Source organism: Lytechinus pictus, chromosome 8, assembly GCF_037042905.1.
Source record: "Lytechinus pictus isolate F3 Inbred chromosome 8, Lp3.0, whole genome shotgun sequence".
In the NCBI taxonomy this organism is placed as follows: domain Eukaryota; kingdom Metazoa; phylum Echinodermata; class Echinoidea; order Temnopleuroida; family Toxopneustidae; genus Lytechinus; species Lytechinus pictus.
In genome coordinates, this window is record NC_087252.1 from 6,342,359 (window position 1) to 6,366,517 (window position 24,159).

At 35.7% G+C, this 24,159-nt stretch overlaps 2 protein-coding genes across 3 annotated transcripts; both read right to left on the reverse strand.

The window, feature by feature from the left end:
- Positions 1-1,015: 1,015 nt before the first annotated feature.
- LOC129266471 (histone H4 transcription factor-like) lies at positions 1,016-15,520 on the reverse strand. Its single transcript, XM_064103450.1, has 11 exons — positions 15,405-15,520; positions 14,203-14,408; positions 12,553-12,776; positions 10,729-10,825; positions 8,528-8,680; positions 7,658-7,735; positions 7,010-7,130; positions 5,693-5,831; positions 4,992-5,116; positions 4,050-4,287; positions 1,016-3,705 (listed from the first exon to the last, which is right to left on the reverse strand). Exons 2-11 carry the CDS (start codon positions 14,384-14,386, stop codon positions 2,977-2,979), a joined length of 2,088 nt encoding a protein of 695 aa, XP_063959520.1. The 5' UTR covers positions 14,387-14,408; positions 15,405-15,520; the 3' UTR covers positions 1,016-2,976.
- Positions 15,521-17,174: 1,654 nt separating this feature from the next.
- Positions 17,175-23,718, reverse strand: LOC129266470 (prenylated Rab acceptor protein 1-like). Of its 2 annotated transcripts, none has more exons than XR_010294378.1 (5): positions 23,355-23,584; positions 22,158-22,255; positions 21,540-21,641; positions 20,080-20,689; positions 17,175-19,921 (listed from the first exon to the last, which is right to left on the reverse strand). XR_010294378.1 is itself a non-coding variant. In XM_064103452.1 (5 exons), the coding sequence occupies exons 1-5, from the start codon at positions 23,561-23,563 to the stop codon at positions 18,953-18,955; spliced, it is 510 nt and encodes a 169-aa protein (XP_063959522.1). In that variant the 5' UTR covers positions 23,564-23,718; the 3' UTR covers positions 17,175-18,952. The 2 variants fall into 2 exon arrangements, 1 of the variants encoding a protein (XP_063959522.1); XM_064103452.1 differs by having other exon boundaries at positions 17,175-18,971; positions 20,608-20,689; positions 23,355-23,718.
- Between the last annotated feature and the right edge of the window lie 441 nt (positions 23,719-24,159).

Genomic DNA, 24,159 nt, shown 5'->3' on the forward strand with positions numbered 1-24,159 from the left:
GACTATTTCATGAGGTGAAAGATGAAATGATCCATTCAAAGAGGCATAACCAAGTTTCAAAATGGATCATTTCATCTTTCATAGAATGAATTATTTCTAAATACGACACCTAAAAATAAAGCATTGTCATTTGACACTGATGAATGTGGATGCAAAAGTGCAATGTAGCTGAGCGAGCGCGGTCTGTTAATTGCCATTTGTCACGTATATACATTACATTTTAATTTTTTCCTCAAATTGTATATATGTTTTGCACCACTGTATTTTTGTTTCGAACAGAATATTGGCAGATACAAATGATGTTCAAATAAATTCAATTCAATTCATTACACGCTGTAAACACAAAAAGTTTTTACGTACTGTGCCACACGCATGCAATGGACAAAATCGCATGAATCCAAAATTGCACGATTTGGATTCAAAATTGCACAAATGAAGATGTCATTGTAAAATGGGCTGATTGATTATTAAACATTAAACAACCGATCAAATTACAATGATCTAAGTGTCATATAAAATATTTTGTAATAAAATGATTTGGGTAAAGGGGGAGAATGGAAAAAAAAAGAATGCCGAGAGTTCGAGAGAAATCGTACAAATACAGGCTGTCTGGAAAAAATGAGATCAATAAGTTGATGTTATTTTCAAATTGGCAATTTGGTGAATACATTTTGACAAGAGGTATGATTAGAATGACTCCAACATTTGTCATGTAATTAATTATAAGAATTTGTTGGTTATCGTTGGTGAAGTACCTTTCCTCATATGGTGGAATTCAAAATATAACATAGCCAGCATATTGTTATATGTATTCTTAATAGTACACTTGCAACAAATATGCAATTTACTCGACAAAAACCTATTAACAATCTTCCCTTGCGTTGTCTATTACTTTCATTAATAAGCAAATATACTCAAAATGTACACTTTGATATGAATTCATTGTTAACTGACCAGTGCAGTCCTTCACGTTGATAATTTCGTGGAGCTCAATAAATCGCTCTCCTTATTTTTTCCAGGAGCTCAATTGAGCTCCTCAGAATCGCTCTCCTTGAGGAGCTCAAATCAATTCAATACAATACATGTATGATAAATTGTAGATTTTTCTTAAATTTTTTAAATTGTAAATACAATAGATGTGTAGCTATTATTCTGTGGTGAAACAAGGCCTGGGTCAATACGTTTATAAAATATCACGCTCCTGCTTAAAAAAAAAACTTAAAGAAAAATACTGTACAAAAAATTTCTAAAATTTCACATTTTACATCTTAAATCCATGAAATGGCCATCTATTTTCCATAATTCCTTGAAATTATTTTGATTTAGTTGAAGACTATTAGTAAAATGAAGAATATTAAGCTCTTTCTTAAATCTGATTGATGATGTTACGATCGGTAAATATTGTAGTCCCACATGTAGACTTCCATGGTGTTGCAACATTAACTGAAAAAGATCGTTCGATCGTTTTGATCGTTATTGATCGTTTTACACTTGGTCAACACCATGAAAATCTACATATGGGACTACAATTTTTACCGAGTTTAACATCAAATCAGAGTCAGGAAAGAGGTGAATATTCTTCATTTCTTCGGTAGTTTCTAACTTAATCAAAATAATTTCAAGGAATTATGGAAAATAGATGCCTATTTCATGAATATAAAGATGTAAAATGTTAAATTTCAGTACCTTTTTGTGAAGGTGTTTTTTTTTTTTTTTTTAGGAGCGCGATTTTTTGTTCTCATTTTTTTTAAGGAGCGCCGGCGCAATCGCGCTCCTCAAAAATGAAGGTCTGCCAGTGGCAAGAACATGTGATAATGAATTAAAATATTTATTGACAATCAATGAGAATAATCTATTATCATCAAACACAAAGATCATAAGTGGAATGATGTACTACTATGTCATTTGTAATAGACCTAGTACGAATGTAGTCCTTGAAATGCAGCACGGGTAACATCTGCTCTTATAAATCCAGAGTGGTTTATGCTGCATTATTACATGTAAAGAGTGCTAATAATCAGAGACTTGCAACAATGTAAAGGCTTGGTCCCACTGCACTTACAGATGCAGAGAGAATGTAAAACGGAAAAGAATCTTGCCATCCGTTGGAAAATGTTATGTATCCGTTGTGTACTGTATGCATATGCGTTTCATACGCTCTATATCCATCGAGCATCTCTGTCCAAGTTATTTCACTGTTCGCACATTATGTCCATTGTCTGGAGCGGGTGGAAACGGATGGAGCCACCGCGAAATTTTGCTTGTCCGCTGTATCCGTTATGAGTACGTTTTGTGTCCGTCGGCCAGTGGGACCAGGCCTTGAATAAGAGGTGCTATTAATACAAGCAAGTAAGATCTTTACAATTATTCTTTTCATTTCCCTATTGATTATGCTTAAGATATTTTCAATATGGAAAATAGAATTGAGTCATGCAATTAAGACATATCATCATCATCATCATAATTCCTTTCAGGATTTACTTCAAATTTTACCCAGGGGTGGATGGGGGCACTACCATTACAAGGTGGCCCCAAAAGCCTGTAAAAAGTAGAAAGGGTATTAAAATTGCCAAAATGAGGGAAAAGGGGAATAGTTTTCACCACTGTCATGACAAAAAAAAAGTATTTGAGGCATCATTTGGGAAGAGAAAATATGATCAAACACCCTGCGTAGGTACTACTCTGAGATCAAAATTCTATGCAGAATCTGTCCCATAATTCAACCCTAATTAATATTTTGATGACGAGACTTGCATTGAATTCATAGAACGTCTTTTATTTACTGGCTTGCTTCTTTGGTTTTTATGTGCAAATTGAAATTAGTGTAAATTTACATGGTTCAAGTTACAAACCAACACACTTAAGACTGATTTTATTTTGGTACTCTATTGCAATATGACACACCGGTGCTACTAATTTGAAACCGTTTAGAACCCGTTTCCAAGGGGATTCTAAGGTTGTGACATCACACTTCTATCAGCTAACAAACCCTCTCGAGAGGTTTGTCATCGCTTCAACAGCCATAGCCATTCTATCGTCTTCCAAACCAGGATAACGGCTCCTTATCTCATCTTCACTCGTCATCAAGCTCTTCACATTATCTATACCCTGAGGTGAAAGGTCACCGCTACCAGGTTTCTTCGGAGTTCCTTCTTCGCCGCTCCTCTCCTCCTCGACATCAACGCCCTGCAGCTGCTCAATAGGAAAGACATGAGTCTGGTGATCGGTTCTAAGCTCCTGATGATATTGCACCTGAGAGAGTGGATATCCACCGGTCTCTAATGTCACCTTTGACCCTGACCTTGTCATCGACGACATATCTTGGATGTTCTTCGCGATGGCGTGAGCACTGTCCTGATCCTGCACAATGTTATACAACCCTGTCTCGTTGGACTGGACAGGTCTTTCTTTGGCACCGATGGCGCTGTTCAGGTCTTCGACATCGAAGACTCTCCTCCCGGATTCGTTTGCGTTTTTCAGGTCCAGGGTGTAATCCACGATGATGACTGATCCTTGGGAATCTTCTACATATTGCACCTTGCTGGGTTCAAAGTTCACTTCATCACAGAACCTTTTATTGCTTGGTTCGAGGATCTCTTCCTCCGGTGAAGCTGTCTTGCTAGCCTCAACATTGACTTTCTCAGGGGAACCCTTCTTTCTTCTCTTGGTCCGTCCCTTCCGTGGTGACCTTCGTTTCTTAGTTGCCTGAGGATACAAAAAGAGCATGTTCAACTTCCAAAATGTCAAATGTTTAATAATCTCATGAGGTTAAACAAGTTTCTTTATTGTCAATGGTAAATATAGTATTTCATAACATGTACCTATGGTAACAGATGTCAACGGAAGTGAAACAATTGCCACTGGGGACAAGTAGCCTTTACAGACAGATTCTATAACATTTTAGGTGGCCACAAAATACAGGTTTTCATTACAGGTAGGTGGCCACTATGGCAGGTTTAACTGGATATGATTCTACGATAGTGCCCCTTCAAAGTTACGATTTCAAAATTGAGTTTGAATTGTAAAATCTAGCATAACTTCCGACTCACCTTTCCTTTCTTTGCTTCTTGTGTGGTAGATGACTGGTGATTGGCAGTTACTTCCTCAGGGATAGTCTTCAGGGATGTGGAAGTGGGTGTGGCTGTGGGTGGGACAGTGGTTGGGGCTGAGGGCGGGGCTGTGGGTGGGGCATTGATGGAGGTATCTTGTAGGAACTGTTGTGTGAGTTCAATGCTCTCGTAGCGTACCGTCTGTAGCCTCAAGAACCCATCCTCATGCTCCCTATACCTGTCAGAATTGAAACAAGTCAATAATGTCAGTCATAACCTGGGCTTTCCTGTTATATAGGAGTTAGCAAATGATGATGGGGCTGATTTCTATGATTAATTGCATTGATTATCATATATGATCAATTGTAACAGTGAGTCCTAAAAATCAAAGGGTTTAGAAGCTTTAAGTTGCTGGGCCTTGAATTAATAGAACATTTGGTTGACAAGTTGATCACATGATAAATTGTAGTATTTTTCATAAAAATATAACAATAAATAAATAATATAGGACTTCTATAGCGCACGTATCCACCTTGCTAGGTGCTCAAGGCGCTCCTATATTACCCCGGCTAAGCTGGTCTACCGATTCCGGTGCTCACAGCTTTTTGAGGAATTATTTCCTGCCGGTACCCATTTACCTCACCTGGGTCGAGTGCAGCACAGTGTGGGTAAATTTCTTGCTGAAGGAAAACACGCCATGGCTTGGAATCGAACCCACATCCTTCAGATTGAAAGACGAGAGTCTTAACCACTAGACCACGATGCCCCCACTATATCAAGGTGTGGTGCTCTGTTTTTTTTTTGCTTACCTCTAATGCAAACAGCTTTTACTTACAGCCACAGTTAGCATTATCACTAGCTTGAACTTTTCTTAAAGTGCCCATAATATATTAAAAAAGCTGAGCAGCCCAATACGTTGAGGGCGACAAACAGGAAACTTACCTGAACCTGACGTGACCAGAGGGCCACTTGAAGCGATGCTTCTCTTTAAGATGATTGGTTAATGCATGACCTCTTGCGAACTTTGATTGGCAAACGTGACACAAGTATCGTTTCTCCTCCAAGTCCTGAGAAAAATCAGCACAAGATTACAAGACAAACGGTAAGAAATGGAAATTTCAATGGAAGTATCAATATCATATTAATAAAGTACAGGCACCACAGCCCCACCCAATGCCTTAAATACTGCCTAACCTCCTGCCCCACCCAATCCAAACATCCAATACTAATTAGTCACAAGTATTAGACTTTTATTTTTTTTTATGATCACAGACAAATCTAAACAGTTACTGTTTGAATTTTCACATAGTGTATAGGCATTTGTAATCTTTTCATTACTAAACCTTGTTGATTTACGATTTGAATTTCATTGTAAAAAAATATATTTCAATCAATTGATTATTGCAAGGAATCAACATTAAAAAGCTTCAGCGGGTTCCCTTTTTCATTTTCACATATTATGTCTTTGTTGCTTTATATTGTAAATTTTTCTTGTATTTGAAATGAAAAAGAATAAATGCAATCAATCAATCAATAAAAAAATTACATACTGAATCTACACCTGATGAGATGCACTCTAAATATGCTGAGAATAGGTGTATGCGTTGTCAAGGCATGCTTTCAAATTTTAATGGTATACTTACTGAATGACACTTCCTGAAGTGTGTTCTGAGTGCGCTCAGTGTCTTAGCAGTGAATGTACAGCTTTCAATATCACAAGAATACGCATCACCAGCATTATGACTCTCCATGTGTCTCCTCATATCTGTCCTTGTTTTGGCTCTGTCAAGATAAGAAAGTCAATACATATAATATAATATAATATAATATAAAATAATATAATATAATATAATATAATATAATATAATATAATATAATATAATATAATATAATATAATATAATATAATATAATATAATATAATATAATATAATATAATATAATATAATATAATATAATATAATATAATATAATATAATATAATATAATATAATATAATATATGATATATGATATGATATGATATAATATAATCTGGCCTTGTGAGAGATATAACATTTATAGCCTGGAGTGCAACTGCATAGCTGAGTCAAAGACGGGGGCAATATGACTATACAGAGAATAATTAATGTTGTAAGTCCCTAAAGTAGGTATTCAAAATTATCTTTATTAACAAAATTAGACACTTGGAAAACAAATTTTCCCCATCTTGAAAAGTTCACAATATGGAATGCAAGTATGTATGTTCTAAAAATAATTATAAAGCATTTATAAAAAAACATGTGAAATCTGGCATAAAAACACCCAGAGTGCGCAAAATATTGTTGACATTTTTTTTACTTTTGTCCTTCCCATTCAAAACATAGATTGAAACTGGTTTCCATATGGCAGAAACAAGGGACATTGCCCTAATAACTTTTTTACTCGAGGACCACTTTGACTCTCAGATTTTTTTTGAGGCCCACCAACCAAAATTTTAAGAAAACATCAATTTTGATGGAAAATATGTTTTGTGAAAATTTGAACACAAAGCTCTGAAGCACATTCGAAACAAACAGTTTGAGAAGTAATCTGCATTCACAATTGTCCGGTAAATGGGCAACAATTAAACTACATACAAAATATGCATGCACATGACGTTCACATCAAAGTTAGATCGAAACCATCATTAGTGTGCATGTGCATGCTTTGCAACATGCATGATACCTAAGCGTGCTTCAGTTTTGTTTGACCCACGTAGACTGATTGAAGATACCATGTTCAAACAGGCCTGTGAAATATACTATAGTTTTTCTCCTATTCTTTTTCTCCCCGTGGAGCTTCTCGCTGCCAACCTGAGAGAGCTTCACGGCCCACTGGTGGGCCGCAGCCCAATGTTTGAGAAGCGCTGCCCTAATGAATAACCCCTTCCTATCGTTATTGATGACAAATATTGTTATTGATGTAATTGTTGAATACTTACGCATGGTCGCAGAGTTCACAGGAAAAAGGTCGATCTGAGGAATGTCTCCACTGGATATGCTTCTTCAACACAGAGGGCGCCGGACATGTCATGTCACAGAAAGGACACTTGTAGTGATTCACTAGAAATAATAATGCAGAATGATTAATTTGATTCAATTTGATGTTCATGGCACATTACTCAATTTCATAAGGACTGGTGCTTTTACAAAAATTTGAGTAAAAAAAAATAAACAAAATGGAAATAATTCTGTTAAGAAATGTAATTCAGATATACACATTCAGAGGGAGATGTCTCTATATGCTTGAGTTGGGGGGGGGGGGGTCTCCAACCACAACAGAGATGATTTGTTTTTGCTTTATGTAAAGTAATTCATGCTATCCGCCAATGCGAGTTTAAAACCTATCAAATCGTTGGACATGTATACTTTAAATGCCAAAACCTTGACAGCATCATTTCCATTTTGTGATCAACTGCAACTTCATGTGCAAATATATATCAACAGAAAAATTAAAATTCTGTGGTGACAGCATTGCTTTCATACAACTATTAAACCAACAATTAATGTAGGGGAAAGACATGGTAGAATACAGGTACAGGTATTTCAAAACTAAATTGATAAAACTAAAAGACATGATAAATTCTTACCATGGTGTCTCATATGGTCTCTCAACAATCTTTCAGATGCAAAAACTTTGGAACAATGAGAACACTGGAAATTAGGCTCTGAAATTTGAAGAAAAAAAAATTAAATCAGCATTACCAGCTCATCACCACCATCATCATCATCATCATCACCATCATCGTCGTCATGATCACCACCACCATCATTGTCATCATTATCATCACCATCACCACCACCACCACCGTCAACATCATCACCACCACCACCACCGTCAACATCGCCATCATCGCCATCATGATCACCACCATCATCATCATCATCATCATCACCACCACCACCACCATCATCATCATCATCATCATCATCACCACCACCACCACCATCACCACCATCATCATCATCATCATCACCATCATGATCACCACCACCATGATTGTCATCATCATCATTACAATCACCCCCCCATCATTATCTGCATTATGATTGATCTGCATTAGCTTATGATCATCGTCAGACATTAGCGTCATCACCACCATCATCATCATCGATATCCTACTGCTCCACCTCATAAAAATCTTCACTCTTCTAATATATAATGATCTGATGAGCCCTATTAATGGATTTATTGTTTACTTTAGTCAGCCCACCTGTGCACTTTGAAACACCTGTATAAAGCGCCCTAAAAATGTTATCATTATTATTATTATCATAATTATTATCATAATTATTATCATCATTGTTATTATTATTATCATTATTATTATCATTATTATTATTATCATAATTATTATCATCATTGTTATTATTATTATTATTATTATTATCATTATTATTATTATCATAAGTTTCCTATCATGATCCATGAAGAAGCACCGAGAATGACCTATACATACCATCTAGTATACCCTGGCGATGAATGTGATCGAAGAACTTGGTTCTGTTGCTGAACAGACCACCACATTGACTGCAACCAAATCTCTTTTCCTGAGAATGACATCGGAGATGATCCCGGAGCTTGTACTTATCCTTGGTCTTCACCTGGCAATCTGAAAGAAATGAGTCAGTCAATGACTGAGTTTTCCTATCTCAACTAATGTTACCTCCAGTTAACTTTGCCAAAGTCGAATCTTCAAGGCCATACAATTTTTTTACTAAGGAGAAATTTAACTTTAATAGAACAGGCATAAAACACATGCCTTGCATAATACAGAGATGCCAACCTAAAGGGATGGTTGTCAGGAATATTTACCATATTTGTCAGGAACAAATGGGAGTTTCTCAGGAACATCCCGCGAAGTAGCATCGTTTATACAGGGATGCCACTAGGTGTCCTCCAAAAATACTGAAACTCATCGCGGGCCGGGACAGTGTCCAAGAAAAAAAAATTTAGGGGGGTCCACCTTTAATTTTGGGATGGACACATGTCACAGGTAAAAAATTGGACAAGCAAAAAAAAAAAAAAAAAAAAAAAAAAAAAAAAATTAGGAGGGGGGTCTGCCCCCTCCTCAAATTTAGGGGAGGGAGGGGGGGGAGGACCAAGTGGCTTCTTACCTTGTTGTGATCGATGACTTTGAAGTCAATTAGGTTTGAAAAACTGACGGTAGTTAGTTGTGTGTTTCTCATAGAACGCTAGACCAAAAGCTTCAGTCTCTGTATTTTGGTTGTTCAGCTGAACCGCGTTGGCTCCACTCACCAATACATAGACTGAAGAGTTGTTGGCCCGTACATTAAGACAACGTATCAGCTAACCCAGGGAGCTCTGGGCTAGCTGATACGTACTTAACCCAAGGAGCTCCGGCCCGCTTTTCGGGCCGGAGCTCCCCGAGTTCCGTATCAGCATGCAGCAGTAACGTTAGATCTAACATTCGGCGGAAACCTGATTTTCGGATCGTTTTTGGTACATCAAATGTCACATTATGAAAAAATAATTACATCCAAACTTACGAGAAAATATATAAAATTCAGAAACATCGTACCTTAGACCGCAGTTACCGCTAATTCCTTTCAAATGATGATCAAAACTTAGTCATCCTCGATTCCTTCGTTGGTCATCGTAAGTTGCCATCTTGGATGACGTCATCATTTTTACAGTCGTATTTACCAGTCGCTATTATACCGCGATTCGTGCCGCTGATTTGTGCTTGTCTATGTGCGTGCGTTCGGAACTTGTCGCTCGCATTGATAGGCCAGGATATCGATAATTCTAATCAGAAAGCCTTGATAAAAGCATAACTCAATGAACGTAGTAGGCAGTGCGCGCGTTTATAAATTATAGTAGAGAAACTCCCGTTGGTTTACCGTTGGCCACACACACGCTGCATGCACGATACATGTATACACAATACACGCACAATACACAATACACGCATATATACACATGCACAGCAAAGCAATACACATGTATTGTAGTTGTTTTTTCCGTAACCTTTTTATTGTTGCCGTAACACCGTAATTGGAGGAATAAAATCGGAACAAATACGGCGAATCCGTAACGGTTGGCATCTCTGCATAATATTGACTTATGATAAGTAATTCAATATGCAATTTTGCCTGTATTTTTAAATTTTAAATGTTTTTTGTTTGGCCCATAGGTCAATTCCTGCCCTAAAATGGCAAGAATTTAGGGACTATTAAGATTAGTTCAATGTAAAACACACAAAAAGAGTTCCCAGTTGAAGGAAAAATTGAGATAGTGCCTTTTTTTTGCAAATGTCAATTCCCTCTACTGGTTTGCTATAATGAATGTATTTTTTATACTAGAGTAGGACATTCGAACCTGCACTATGCCTATATGTTGAACTTCTACACTCCCTTAGTTTCGGACAAACAACAGATTCTATGTCAGTGTTGAGTTTGGAGTACAATCTAACAAAGTTCTTTACTTGCAGAGTAGGCCTGGGAGTAAACTCGAACGACCGTAGCATTTGATCAGTTTATCAACAATCAGCAACCGAACACTACTTTTTACACAAATCAAATGTTCGCCAGATGTTGATTACTGATATTAAGTTCTCCCTGTTTTTCCTAGCAAACAATGGTATGGCAAAAAAGGCTCATCATCACAGGTGAACTGCAGAGTACACTCTGTACATACCTCTCCACCTGCATTCTAATACACCATGTATAGGCTCCTCCATCTGACTGTGCATCTCAACATGACAGTAGAAGAAATCTGGATTGTTTGTCACAAACTACAGTAGAGAAAGAAAATAAAATTGATGAAGTAATCTAATCTGAGAAAATGTGCCAGATAGAATGCAGCTCTCAAGGAGTTATGTTTTAAATGTTCGGTGCCGATTGGCATCAGATTTACCCTTATGTGGCTGAGAGGGGGTGGGTGTTGATTCAGCCCCCATTCGATCAACATTTTTCATAAGAACAATAAAATGTATTTTAAAAAATACAATTTGACACCATTTTTTTTTTTCATTTACATACATTTGATCAGAATCACGCAAGGGCCTTATTTACAGATTTACAGCCAAATCCTAATTTCAAGCATAAATTAAGATAACAAATTCTTATAGAATAACATAAAATGATTTCCTGACTCAGTCCGTACTAGCAGGGAGAAGCTCTGGATGAGACGACTTCGCACCACCCAACCTCATGGGCTGAACATCCAAGAGGGGAACGACTGATTTTTCTTTCCTATCCACTTTCAATTTATATATACATATAATTTTTCCCCTCAGCTCTTTTGAATAGTTACATTATAGTTTCTTACTCTACTTTCCTCCCATATCTCATACAAGCTCAGCTCCAATTTTTCCTTCCTTATTCAGGCGATATAATAATTATTATATATATATATATATATATATATTTGTTTTTTCTCCACTCACCTCTTTTAGATTTACCACATTTGCTTATTTACATGTAAACTATGGTTTCTTCATAATACACCCCCTCTCTTCTATATTTGCTTTTACCTTTTTAGGCAATTTGCTTCCTCTTTTTCACATATACAGGTTTTTTTTCTTTCCTACTATATAGTCTTATGTTTTTTCCCGTCACACCTAGCGGATTACCATATCAGTTACACCATATGTGTATATATTTATATATTTTTTCATATACATTTCTTTTTTGGATATATTTATATACATATCACTTATAGATACATATTTACACTTACCTTCTTCTCTTAGTTTGTTTTATGCTTTATCATATATACTTATATGTCTTTTGCACATTATCAGTTGTTCCCCATTCTTTTTCTTCTTTTTTTTCCCCCACTCTTATGCACCAGTTTATTAAGCCTTTCTTTGTAACCTGTTTGACCCACCTCTCACTAATTCTCTAGTTATTCATCCCTCTATCACTGTTTTGTTCCAGATCCTGTTTGATGTTGCCTGCCTCATTATCTTAATCCCTCTTGGCCTTACTTGCACTAACTTCCCTTTGTGTCTGCCTACTCCTTTTCTTTCATCCCCTTCACTAACCTGATTGGTCTTCTCTACTCACTAATGCCCCTTTTGTCTCCTTGTTTCTAGTGTTGCTGTAGCTTGTTTGTGGTCTATATTATGGTTGTTCCACTTTATATGTTTGTCATTTTGCCTCCGACGAAGATTCTGCTAGGATCGAAAGCTTAGGCCCCTTTTTGACTTTATAATAAAATGATTTAGTGAAATTTCATATGAAACGCCTTAGAATATAATTCTCTACCATCATGGAAATTTTGTCACAATCACCCAGGCAATCCACAAACCATGTGACAAATCTAAAAATACCTCTGGACAAGTATTGGTTCAAAAAATCTTGCTCAGAAGGTACATTTCATGAACAGTAAACTTCAAACCTCTTTTGTCATTGAAATTGTGCTCCCCTGATTCAGCTAATTTTTTTATAAATTTTGACAGGTTATTAGAATTTTTAGATAATAATGGCTGGCTCGTGTTGGGCTTTGAGCTCTTACCGTGCAGTCGTCCCAACTACATACAAAAGAACTTGGGACTTCAGGGATGATGTTTCTACTGTGGGGTTCCAGCTGACATGTTTCTATTTTGCACCGTTCTCTTTCTACAGTCCCAGCCCATTTGATCCGTGTATGGTAGCCATGGAATAACAGATGCCTGAGCAGAGCTCCCGATCCTTCGTTAGTCACGTATCCACAGTCATCCCACTGGCATTGGTAGTCATCTAACATAAATGAGAGAAACAGTACTTAGTGATGATTTTAAAATAAATTCTGGTACCTGAACGACAGAAAACAAAACATTCACAGAATTGAACAAAACTTACAAGAATTATAAAAATTATAAATAAATGGTATCTGCCAAATGTTTATTTTTGGATCTAAATAAAAATTCTAGCGAATGATTTATACTTAAGGATTGCTTCCAACCATTTCCTATCAAAAATTGTTTTCTATACTACAACTCAAACTTAGCTTTAAAAAATGAAGGAAAACAAACTTGACATGCATATTCTACAACACAAGGGAGAGGGGATTCTTTATGTCATATCAATTTGTATCTTTATGGAAGAAAAGTACCTGATCAAATAATACCAATCATCAAAAATATTTCTGCCTTGTAATATTACCAAACCAAACTCTCAATAATTTTTTGAAATAATGCTTGTAATTTTTTAAAGCTTTCTCTTTGTCTTCCATGTCTGGGTACACTTCTATTCTATGATTTATCTACCGTTTACAAGCACATTATTACTCAAAATAACAGTCCTTCTTTCACAATTATATACTTTATATGCAATGATGGATGAACTATGATTAAAGATAAATTCCAGTTGTGGGAGAACGATCTCAAAATGACTTTTTACAGAATTTAATATAATGATCACCAAAGTGTCTGTATGAATAAAAAATATGTGCCAAAGGATTCTGGAAGAAATTGTGTAATTGCTGAGAAATAAGCAAAATAAGCGTGGATTCGGTCACTTCCGTCGGGTCTTTATTCCAGCAATAATAATACACTGTCCCACGTGTGCCTATCTGTGTTGGCGATCTTCAGTGTGATCGTTTTTTAGCTAGATATTATGATTTCACAAAGTTCAGTTTATGTAACTGTACCAGATCTAGATCCACAATGATATATCAATACTTTATCTTGGTTTTACAGACTTTCTCACGAAATCAGTGTTTTACTGCAACTACGTTCATTTAGCTTTAATGCATATAGTTGGATTTACCTATTTTGTTGAATTTTTAAAAAGTACTAGTTATTTAATATTGCATTATTTCTTATATCTGTTTCAAGTGTATAATTCTGGGCAATTCCATAAAATATGTACCTCCAACCCCCCATATGTGGGACCTTCATGAAATTTTTTGTCTCTGATTTCTTGGTCTTGGTCAGTTTACGAAGTGAAGTAGGACTTGAGAAAAGTAAAAAAAGGTTAATCATGGAATTGCCCTTCTGTATACTTTGGCAAGCCTTGTAATAATTATGAATGCAAAAGAAATTGAAACAAATCTCATAAGAAATTCATTCAGCTGAAGCCGGGGTAAAATTAACATTATCATGTTAAGCAGTCTGGCCCGCTGGAACTTGGAAAAAAAAATATGGGAACGTGGGTAAATACATTATTATCATGACTGGCTTACCAGTATCATCTATGTCGACATCAGCAAGACATTTCTCGATGGATAGTGCACTAGCAATGAATTCTTCAGCATGGTTCATCAGATGTTCAGTGAAGGCTTGTGTAGTCTCTAACACTGAACTGCAACCATTCCATTCACATTGTAGCTTCAATTGACGCCGCTGGTTTCTCGGTACGGGAGCCATTCTAACAAGGCCTCAATTACATCTGAATAAAATGAAAGACTCTTATTAGTTCTCAAGATTCAAGATCACCGTTTCATGTTAAAATCCAGCTCCCAAGGCAAGCAAATCACCCCCATTTGCAGAGCACAAGTCCTACATGTAACATTGTAGATTGTGCTACAATCTAGTTCTTATGCCCCTGATTGAGGACCACATGGTGTCTGAAGCCACACTGAAAAGTGTCAGCATAAAATAGGCTAATTTCAGGGTGGTGGCATATTTTTTCAGGAAAAAAATATTTAAAATATTGATTGCAAAATAATAAATATTAACAATCAATATTCAAACTTTATTATTTAATAAATAATAATTTTAATCTAAAATGGCACTTTGTAACATAGGTCATAGCTCATTGAAGCTACGTCATATCGAAGCGGTTCAAGGGTCAAGCCTATTGTATTTGTGGTGTTTAAGAATAGATCGAGGGATCTACACAAGATTGGTCTGGTATTTGGTAAGAAACCTCTCATTTTTCATATTTATACTTATAGTATACTATTACTATACTAAGTAACAGCTTTTTCGCACCTTCATACACATTCATTGTCATTAATTAGGTGTATGGTCTATGGACTATGAAGGTGTAGACCCCTATAGATAAATAAAATCCAATCATATAAGGTTTAGGAGTAGGATCAGGGTGGCTGTCGCGAAAGGAATTCTTTCCCATTAATGTAATAATTAATTATCATTTAGACTTCATGCCAGTCCATGAAATGAATGAAATGCGCGGCATTGATGAGTACCCTCCCGATCCCGCCCGCTCCCCGGCCCCGCGGGCGTGGGCTTGACGCTCAACTCCAAGGATGCCAGCGGTGGCGCGAAATCGCGACAACACTACGAACACCCAAATCAATTTAAAACAAAGCCATAGATTATAAAATATAAAACCAAAAAGTGATGACGACGATAACAACAACATTATTTACAACAAAAATCAAACAACCAAAGAAACGTAAAAATACAAGTAACTGCTTACCTGAGCTGAGTGAAGGGATTTCCCTCTCTTGTTTCTTCATTCATTCACGAGTGATATGAATGTCTTTCTTCGATCGATCGAATGAGGGCGACACTGCACTCGGGCTTTGGTGACGTGACTTATCTTGAGGTTTGCCCATCATTTTATGCTAAGTTTGCTAGTTATAATTTCGTTGAAATTAAATCCAAGTTAGAGATCATATACTTTTTGTGGGAAAAGAAGATGGTATTTCCGATATGAATTCATGAAATAATAAGTAGCTTTGAATGAGACTACATTAATTAATTGAAATAAATATTCATATCTGAATGGTACAATAGGAATGGGAAAGGGTATATATTTTGATTGACCCCCCCCCCACAATTTCTCTTGCTCAAACTGGTGACAGTTTGAACAAAATCTAACAAGCTGTTCACACAGGGCATTACATATTTATAACTTTGAAAGTCAAAATCTCTCTTATTATCAGTGTTCATCAAACATTTAATATCTTTCCCTCTATTTTTTGCAAATATCTAAATTTGTCATCAGGGCAAGCCTACAACCTACAAATTTTGTAATTCTCTTGTTTCTTTCACCATGTTATATTTTCTTCTTTCACACAAATCACTTTAACACAATCCCTTTCATCTCAGCCCCCCCCCCCCTTCTTTGACAATAGGATTTTAATCCACTAGGTCTGCAAGCATGTGGTCTAATTCCCAGATCGTCTAATACCATCAGGGTAAAAATAACTTAGTCCACTGTCACTTTGGGTCTAATTGCCATTTGGTCTAGCCTTCACTTGGTCTAATATCCACTCAGTCTAATTCTCATTTAGTCTAATAACCAGATTGTCCCTTTTTTTTTCTTTGCCTACTTATTAATTTGCACTTAATTTGCAATTAACATATTGCTTTTTTTTAATTTATTTTAACAATCAAAATTCTCTTAATTGAATTTCACTGTGTATCACATACCTTTGAAATCTCATGTAACTATATTCTTCAAATTTGCTTGATATCCAAAGTCTATAAATACCGATGACTATCTATGATTTTCAGGCTGAGGACGGGTTGATTTCCTTGAAATATGTTCCGTTCATTAAATTGTGATTTTCTATTATTTTTCTTTTAAAACTACAGTTTCCAAGTTAATTAATATCATGTTGTTCCTTTGGTAATTAAATTTGGTTCATAAATACATCATCTAATATCAACTGGGTGGTGTTAGACCAAGTCTATAATAGATGAAAATATATGTATAGGCTTACTGATAATTAGACAAAGTGGTATGGGCTAAAAAACGGCCCGTATTCTGAAGTCTGGTTTATCTTAAACTCAGGTTTAAAGTTGTGGTTTAATTATGGCCAGCCAATTGTTACATAAATTACTAACGGTAGATATATCATATTTCAGCTCATTTGGCTCTCAAATCATTCATAATTGTCCAGGAAGTATAAATAGATGATTGTCTTCACCATCGATGAATCAGGAAAAAGCACAGTAAACATAGGAAACATACAACTTAATAAAATTTTGATACTTTTGGCTTCCCATACTTACACCACAACTTTAAACCTGAGTTTAAGTTAAACCTGACTTCAGAATACGGGCCTTAAAGGTTTAAATGAACTTATAGTCAAACTAAAAATTATTTATAGACCATGTATATATGAAGGGACAAAACGGAAAGTAGACAGAGTGCAGTATAGAGTAAACCATACAGGAATTTATCCAATACAACTACAATAAACGTAATAAAAGCAATGGACACGGCTTTCATCCCAAATAAAAAGTTATATATTGCGTGTATTTTCAAAGCAATATTAAGTGAAACATACATCGACATTGTCACAAAATAAACCCAAAATACCATGCAAATGAGCAAAATTAATTATTGATCAAACAGGCTAAAGGATGTAGCCAATAGCAGAATTCATACAATTCATTTATAAAACAAATGATGCACAGATTCAAGTTTGCAATGTCGTTGGTGATACAGGGATCTCGGCTATTCAGATTGGTGCCCTGTGCTTGTGGCACTAATGTAAATACCCTAAATTTTACTTTTTCGCCACTACACACTCCTCTATGCATAATAATTAGAACATATTGTGAAAAGGGCAGAGCCGAATTTCTGTTACCATTATCGTTATTGAATTTTATTATTTTTCACATGCATGTATACGGAATGAGGATGACATCTTCAAAAAATTAGATATACAAAATTTTGAGGTGGATTAATGTACCTCGGCTTTAATTTAAATACAGGCCTACAATTTTAACATAGCAAAATAATTTTTCATGCATTCAATTATAGATATTTAACATTCCATTTAATCAAAATGTCGTAATTCATCCCTCTATTCTCATAAAATCTTCCCTACAATATCTTATAGATTAGTTTATTATCCATATTCCATAACATAATTTCTCATCAATTTGATATCATACAAGAGTGTCTATTCGTATACATAGACATACTTACTAAACTCCATCCTTATCATGTACACTTCACACACGTTTACCTATCCATGTTAGATTTTAATAAGTTATACTCCACAAGGCCGAAGACCCTAGCTAGGTGTTTCATAAAGCTGTTTGTAAGTTACAAGCCACTTCACGCTCAACTGGTGATCCCTTCTTAAGTGCTAAATCAACATCAATGAAAATTTGGTGTGTGTCCTTTACCACAAGAAAGGACCACCAGTCAATCATCAAGAAGTCACTTACAAACAGCTTTATGAAACACCCACTTGATACTTTGCTACATGTACCGTATATCATTCAAAGAAACAAGCTGGAGCACTAATATAAAAGATCAAGCTAGCAATTAACATCAACCAGTTTGAAAGATTACCTTTGGTCAAAACAGTTATAAAATCCCAGAATACAATACATGTTTAAGTTTGAATCTTATTTTATCAGCCTACAGTGTAAGAAAGAGTGTCATGCACTAAAAACTCAGTAATAACATAAACTTGTAAAGGCATGTTCAGATATGGCACAAAGAACTGTCAAAAAGAAACCACTAACATACTTTTGTGAAGAAAGTCAATGAATACATATATAGGAGATAGGAAATAAATGTCACAGCAAAAAAAAAATTCTTGGAGGGGGGATGGGGCGGTGGCCTTGGACTCATAAATCTCTTCAATTGGATATTCTTACAATTATTATTATATAATATTATTCAGTTCTGTTGTGCTTTAAAAAACATGCAAGGAAACATAATTGCCCCATATCTGAACAACCCTTTACACCGTTTTACTTCAGTTCAGCACTTGGAACTAATATCTGTGCTAATATACATACATACATATATATAGCTCTATAAAAATACATGTACAAGTATGACTTTATTCTGAAATGATATACAAAAACTACATATAAAAATGTCCTCTAAACTTATGTCTCCTCAGCAGTTTGTATTGACAAAATCCCTTTCAATGAAAATGGAATAATCCAATAGCATGCAAGGTGTTTTCAATGTTAAGAAGCCTGAAGCTGGGTGAATCCATCAAACACATTGAAGGGATGTTATGAAGCATTTGGTTGTGAGGGACCTCATGCACTGCCAAATGATCTGCAAATGAGTAGTGAGAGAAAAGAGAGAAGGAAAGAGGGAGATGAAGAGCCAGTGGGAGAGAGGAACAGAGAAACAGAGAGAGAGGTAGAGAAACAGAGTCAGAGAGAGACAGAGGGAGGGATAAATAGAGAGAATTTAGTAAAGAAAAAGCAGGGGGAATATAAAAGGAAGGAAAGACATTATTACCTTAGAATTCCATGAAGAAGGAATGGATTTTTTTTAAACATGCAATGATTAAAGGAATGTGACAAAATTTAATTGGCTAAATAGAGCATGAGAAATTATTACTATAATGAAATCTACAATTTCTCTGTACAGTTGCAACACACACATATTTCTATAGCAAGCTGATTAATCAAAATAAATGGGTCACTTTAATTTACTGTTGGTGGTGGTGTTCAGTGTTTTGAGAGCATAGTGAGAAATGGAAATGGTTAAAGCAGGATATATAACATGATTATATGTAGGGGGTTTCATCAAGGTTTGCCGTCTCACAGATCGGACGACTTTTTTTATTTTAATTGGCTTGAGAAACACAGTTCATATTGTAACTGTCAGACAAAACAGACTTCGTCGGATAAATAGATTTGACAAATTCATGAAATGCTCTGCTGGGCTTCAAAACACAAATTATTTTGATTGATTGCACTGGCTAAAATGAATGAGCAATTAATCATGAAAATTGTTTGACTATTGACAGGATAGCTGTTATGGGACCCTTGGGTAAAGGCTTGGAAGAGATTAAGATCAATTTCAATAGAGTACCAAAGAGTGACATCATCAATTTCTTCTTTTTTGTTGTATTTTACCATTTTTAGTACCATATTTTGCTTGAGCATGATGAAACAACCCCACAACCCAAATTTGGTGGGAATCGGTCCACGGGGCCCCAAGATATGACCTCATGAATACATAATTAGCCCCAATGAGTTCAATGTATTATTGGCCTGGTTCTAAATGTTATGTTATGAACCAGGCCAATGATACATTGATTTCAATGAAATGATATCAATCCATTAGACAATGCAATTAGTATTTTATCAATCATTTGCAAACAAAGGTAGAAGTTATTCATGCATGCAAAGGGTTTTACATGAAATTGGACTGCTATTCAATATGAACATTATCTAGATCATAATAGTTATTTTCACATATAACTAATAATTGCCAAGTAAGCCTATTCTCAAAATATATAAATTTACATGTTACATGATGTAAGGTTTGCTATCTTCTTCTAATTGTACAACATGATTAACATGAGCATAAATATCAGGAAAGCCATATTTGTTACTGTGTTGAATCACTGTGACTCTTATTACATTTCTAAATATAAGTATGTATACTGAAAAACATAATAAACATCAAATAATAGAATTTCTAAGAACAAAATTAAATTCATAATGATCTTTAATTCAAAGAGGCACTTTGTAAAATTCATTTGATTCCATTCATTTGATACAAATAGTTGGCAAAAATAATATTTGAATCTTTAGGCAGTTAAAAGATATTTTGAATAAAGAAACATCTTAGCATCATTGAGTACACTATTGATAGCTCATAAGCTCTCATGGGATTAATTTTTAACCCTGCATGTGATAGCAAGTGAGGTTTAAGTTGTCATGGGGATGCTTACACTTCTTCCATTTGTATATCATCTAGTTGATCTTGTGGGTTGTAGAAAACGGCATGTAGCATGATGAAAAAGAATGAGGCACCTACAAACAGAACCAAAAAAATAAGACAGTATTATTACTTTGACTAAGAAATAATATGTGACCTGCCACCCAGAACCAAAAATAAGTCAGTCATCGGGAAACGGTAAAACTCCAAAGTAGTAATTTGGTCTTCAACAAAGGGGATAAAAACAGAATATAAGCTTATATAAAAGAATATTTCTTTTCCTTCACGCTGTCAAAATTTGAAATTAAAAAGTAAGATGAAAGTTGGGATATGGGAGTTTTTTTTACACCTCTTGTAAGTTTTACTGAGATTGCATTTCATTGTTTTCTCTTTATTCTCTGATTCTCTCAATGAACAGACCAGTTCAGAGTTACCTCATGGGCAATTTTGATCAAATTACCTTAAATTCTTTCATTATGATAGGCAGACTTCAAAGCAAGATATTATGTAAGCATTCCTATATACATAGCAGGATGCATATATTGCATAGACCAGGTGATTAGAATAGCACACAAATGAACACTCTATGAAGGTTTTTGCTGCATTTCTACTTTGAATTCATTAGCATGTTGTTATATAACTTGGCCAACTGTGAAATACTAGTCGCTAGTGGATGCAAACTCTTGTCTTGTAATCCTGTGTTGGCATTGACACAAAAGGAGAGAATTATCTATTTTGTTTTCATAGATGATCTATTTGAAACAAAGAAAAGGAATTTGTGTTCGGTAATATTCTTTCATAAATGATTGGATCAAGTTTTTCTTTGAAGTAATATATTTTCTGATAGATGACCTATCAGAATGAAGGAAAAGGACAGTTTCTCTTGTGGAGGCTTTTTTCACACTTTTTTTTTTTTGAAAGGGGGAATCTATGAGAATTACATACCTAAAACCCAGAAGACTGCCGATCCAGCCCCCGCAAGGAAAAACAAGGGAATAGATAGGACTGCCACGGCACCATACTGCTGTACAAGAGTCAACTCATAACCTGATCAAAATAAGATAATTGCAGTATATATATGTTAACATAATTCAGAATTCTGCACATGACCTAATATTTCTGATGTTCTTAGCAAACATACAATCGAGGCTCCGTTACACAAGGTTTGCAATCAATCGCTAAATACCAATGACCATTGACCAATCGTGATCATCGTTGCATGCGCACTCTGTTTAAAATATTGACTGGGAGCCAATGAGTGCGGTTCTTTCATATTTGCAATTCATCGCAAACCTTTGTGTTACGGAGCCCAGAATTAAATTAAAAATATATTTTCTGATGGCTTGTTCAAAATTTTTGTATTAATTATGTATTTCCCTTCAACTAGTCACCTTGGTCAATATAATCCAAGGCACTTTTACAGTTGAGCTTTTGAAAGTTTTCATGTAAAAAAAAATGCACATAAATCTCTGACCTGTCCAAAATAAGGCACATCTTACAATAAAATATAGGCAATATTCACAGATAATATTTTCAAAGCAACAAATGAGGATCAAAACTCACTTCCGATCTTGAGTCTTTTGCTCTGATTTTTGACATTGATCCAATAAAAGGCTCCAAAGATACCACCAAGAAAGATGATAAGCATGGGTGATGTCATTCTGTATAATAAAAAAAAAGAGAAAGAAAATAATATCACAAATTACTATATAGACACAATTGGTTGATTTTAAACACATCAAGCAAGCAGTATACAGCAAAAGAAAGTGTTCAGGATACAGAAAAGACAATAAGTAGGGACAGTGATTTTCCATTTCAAAAAATTGCCTTTTCCGTTTCAGAAAATCTCAAATTCCGTTTCAGCATGTCAGAAAACGGAAATTCCGTTTCCCCATAGAATTTGTACACACGGAAAACTGACAATTCCGTTTACACATTGAATAGCAAAATCACAACATGCACACTCACACTGGTCAAAATTAGTATCTGCTACTGTACCAACAACACAATAAAATCCGTTCTAATCGGATCTATGCGGGTGCATGAAATATTTTTACACACCCATTTTGCATGTATACATCCTCACCTTTCATATTATTAGCATTATTTCACGGTGAAATGATATTTCATCGATAATTTGGGGGGTTTTTGGACATCGTTATCATCAATCAACGGCTTTTGCCAATCCGCCATCTTGGATTTTAAGACCACGATATCGTGCTGTTACATCTTCAAACGTAGAGGGCAGCAACACACGACCGTGTACATGTAGTTGAACGATATGTGTGCATGTGAAGCCCAACCCGGCCGGCCGGGTACGGGTACGGTGCGGGGTACAATCGAGTGTGCTGATGTCGAGTGCAGTCACGATGTGTGAATTGTCATTATAGTAGCGAAGTGAGATCGTGTTTTCTGGGGTTTTTGGGCCATTTAATATTCTCATTTTGTTGTGATTTTGGAGTAATTTCTGTTGCTATTCTGTGTATTTTGAGGGAAAATACGTTTTCCGTGATTTTCCGTTTGAAATGCCACTTTCCGTTTCAAAAGGCCCTTTCCGTGAATTCCGTCCGTTTTCCGCGATCGCGGAAAATCACTGTCCCTAAATAAGCAAGGGAAAAAGCCTTTTGTAATTATTTCTGTAGCCACTCCTTCTACACTCTACAATAGCTGAAAAATAGGAAAGAATGGAAATCATCCCTACATTTCTGGAAATTCTGGCATGATTTGAGTCAATGTTACAATTTAAACTACAATACTTACATGCAGTAGATAGCAAGGATGATGAAAACAAAGAGATAGTTGCTCTGGAAATGCTCAATATTTTTGACCACCCTGGTTCCAGCTACAGTGACTGATGTGGGCTTGGTGAACCGAGATGTGCTGATAAATTGGGACCATGGTTGTATGGTTTGACGACGTTTTGAAATCCATTCTCTTGCAGACGACCCTGAAAGGTTCATTGCTGCCATGCTGTATGAAAAAAAAGAAAGTAGATTGCTGATTGCTTAACCCTAATTAGGCCGGGGTATTTTGGGAGATCATACGAGCTCTCGGCCCTCAACCGCGCGTTCGCGCCGATAATTGGCACGTAGGTTGCCTGGGACATAATCTTCAAAATTATAGTAATTTGATGCAAATTGCTATTAATTAATCATGCTAATATATGCAATTAGTATGCAAAATCATACTTTTTTGCATATAACTCCCTAAATAACGCTCCAGATGTCCTGATTTCTGGTGTAGGAACTCTTTGTTGTTTTCATAGCAAATGTATGGGTCATTCCACGGGGTTGGGGCAACAGCACTTTTTTGTGTTCCCTATGAATTGTTGGCTTTATCCTGAAAATGTGTTTGGCGTTTGGATGTTGCAATGTGGTTTTGTTGGAAGGCAGTTATGTAAGCAATTACTTGATGCAGAAATAAAAATGTTGAACCTCAAGTATTTTTGATGGTGAGACTTTAAATGATGATGTCCAGACTCTTTTTTGGGGTACCAAGTGTGACATCCAAAATGGTAATTTTCAGTTGAAGATATCTAATTAAAAGATAAACTTAGTCAAATTCA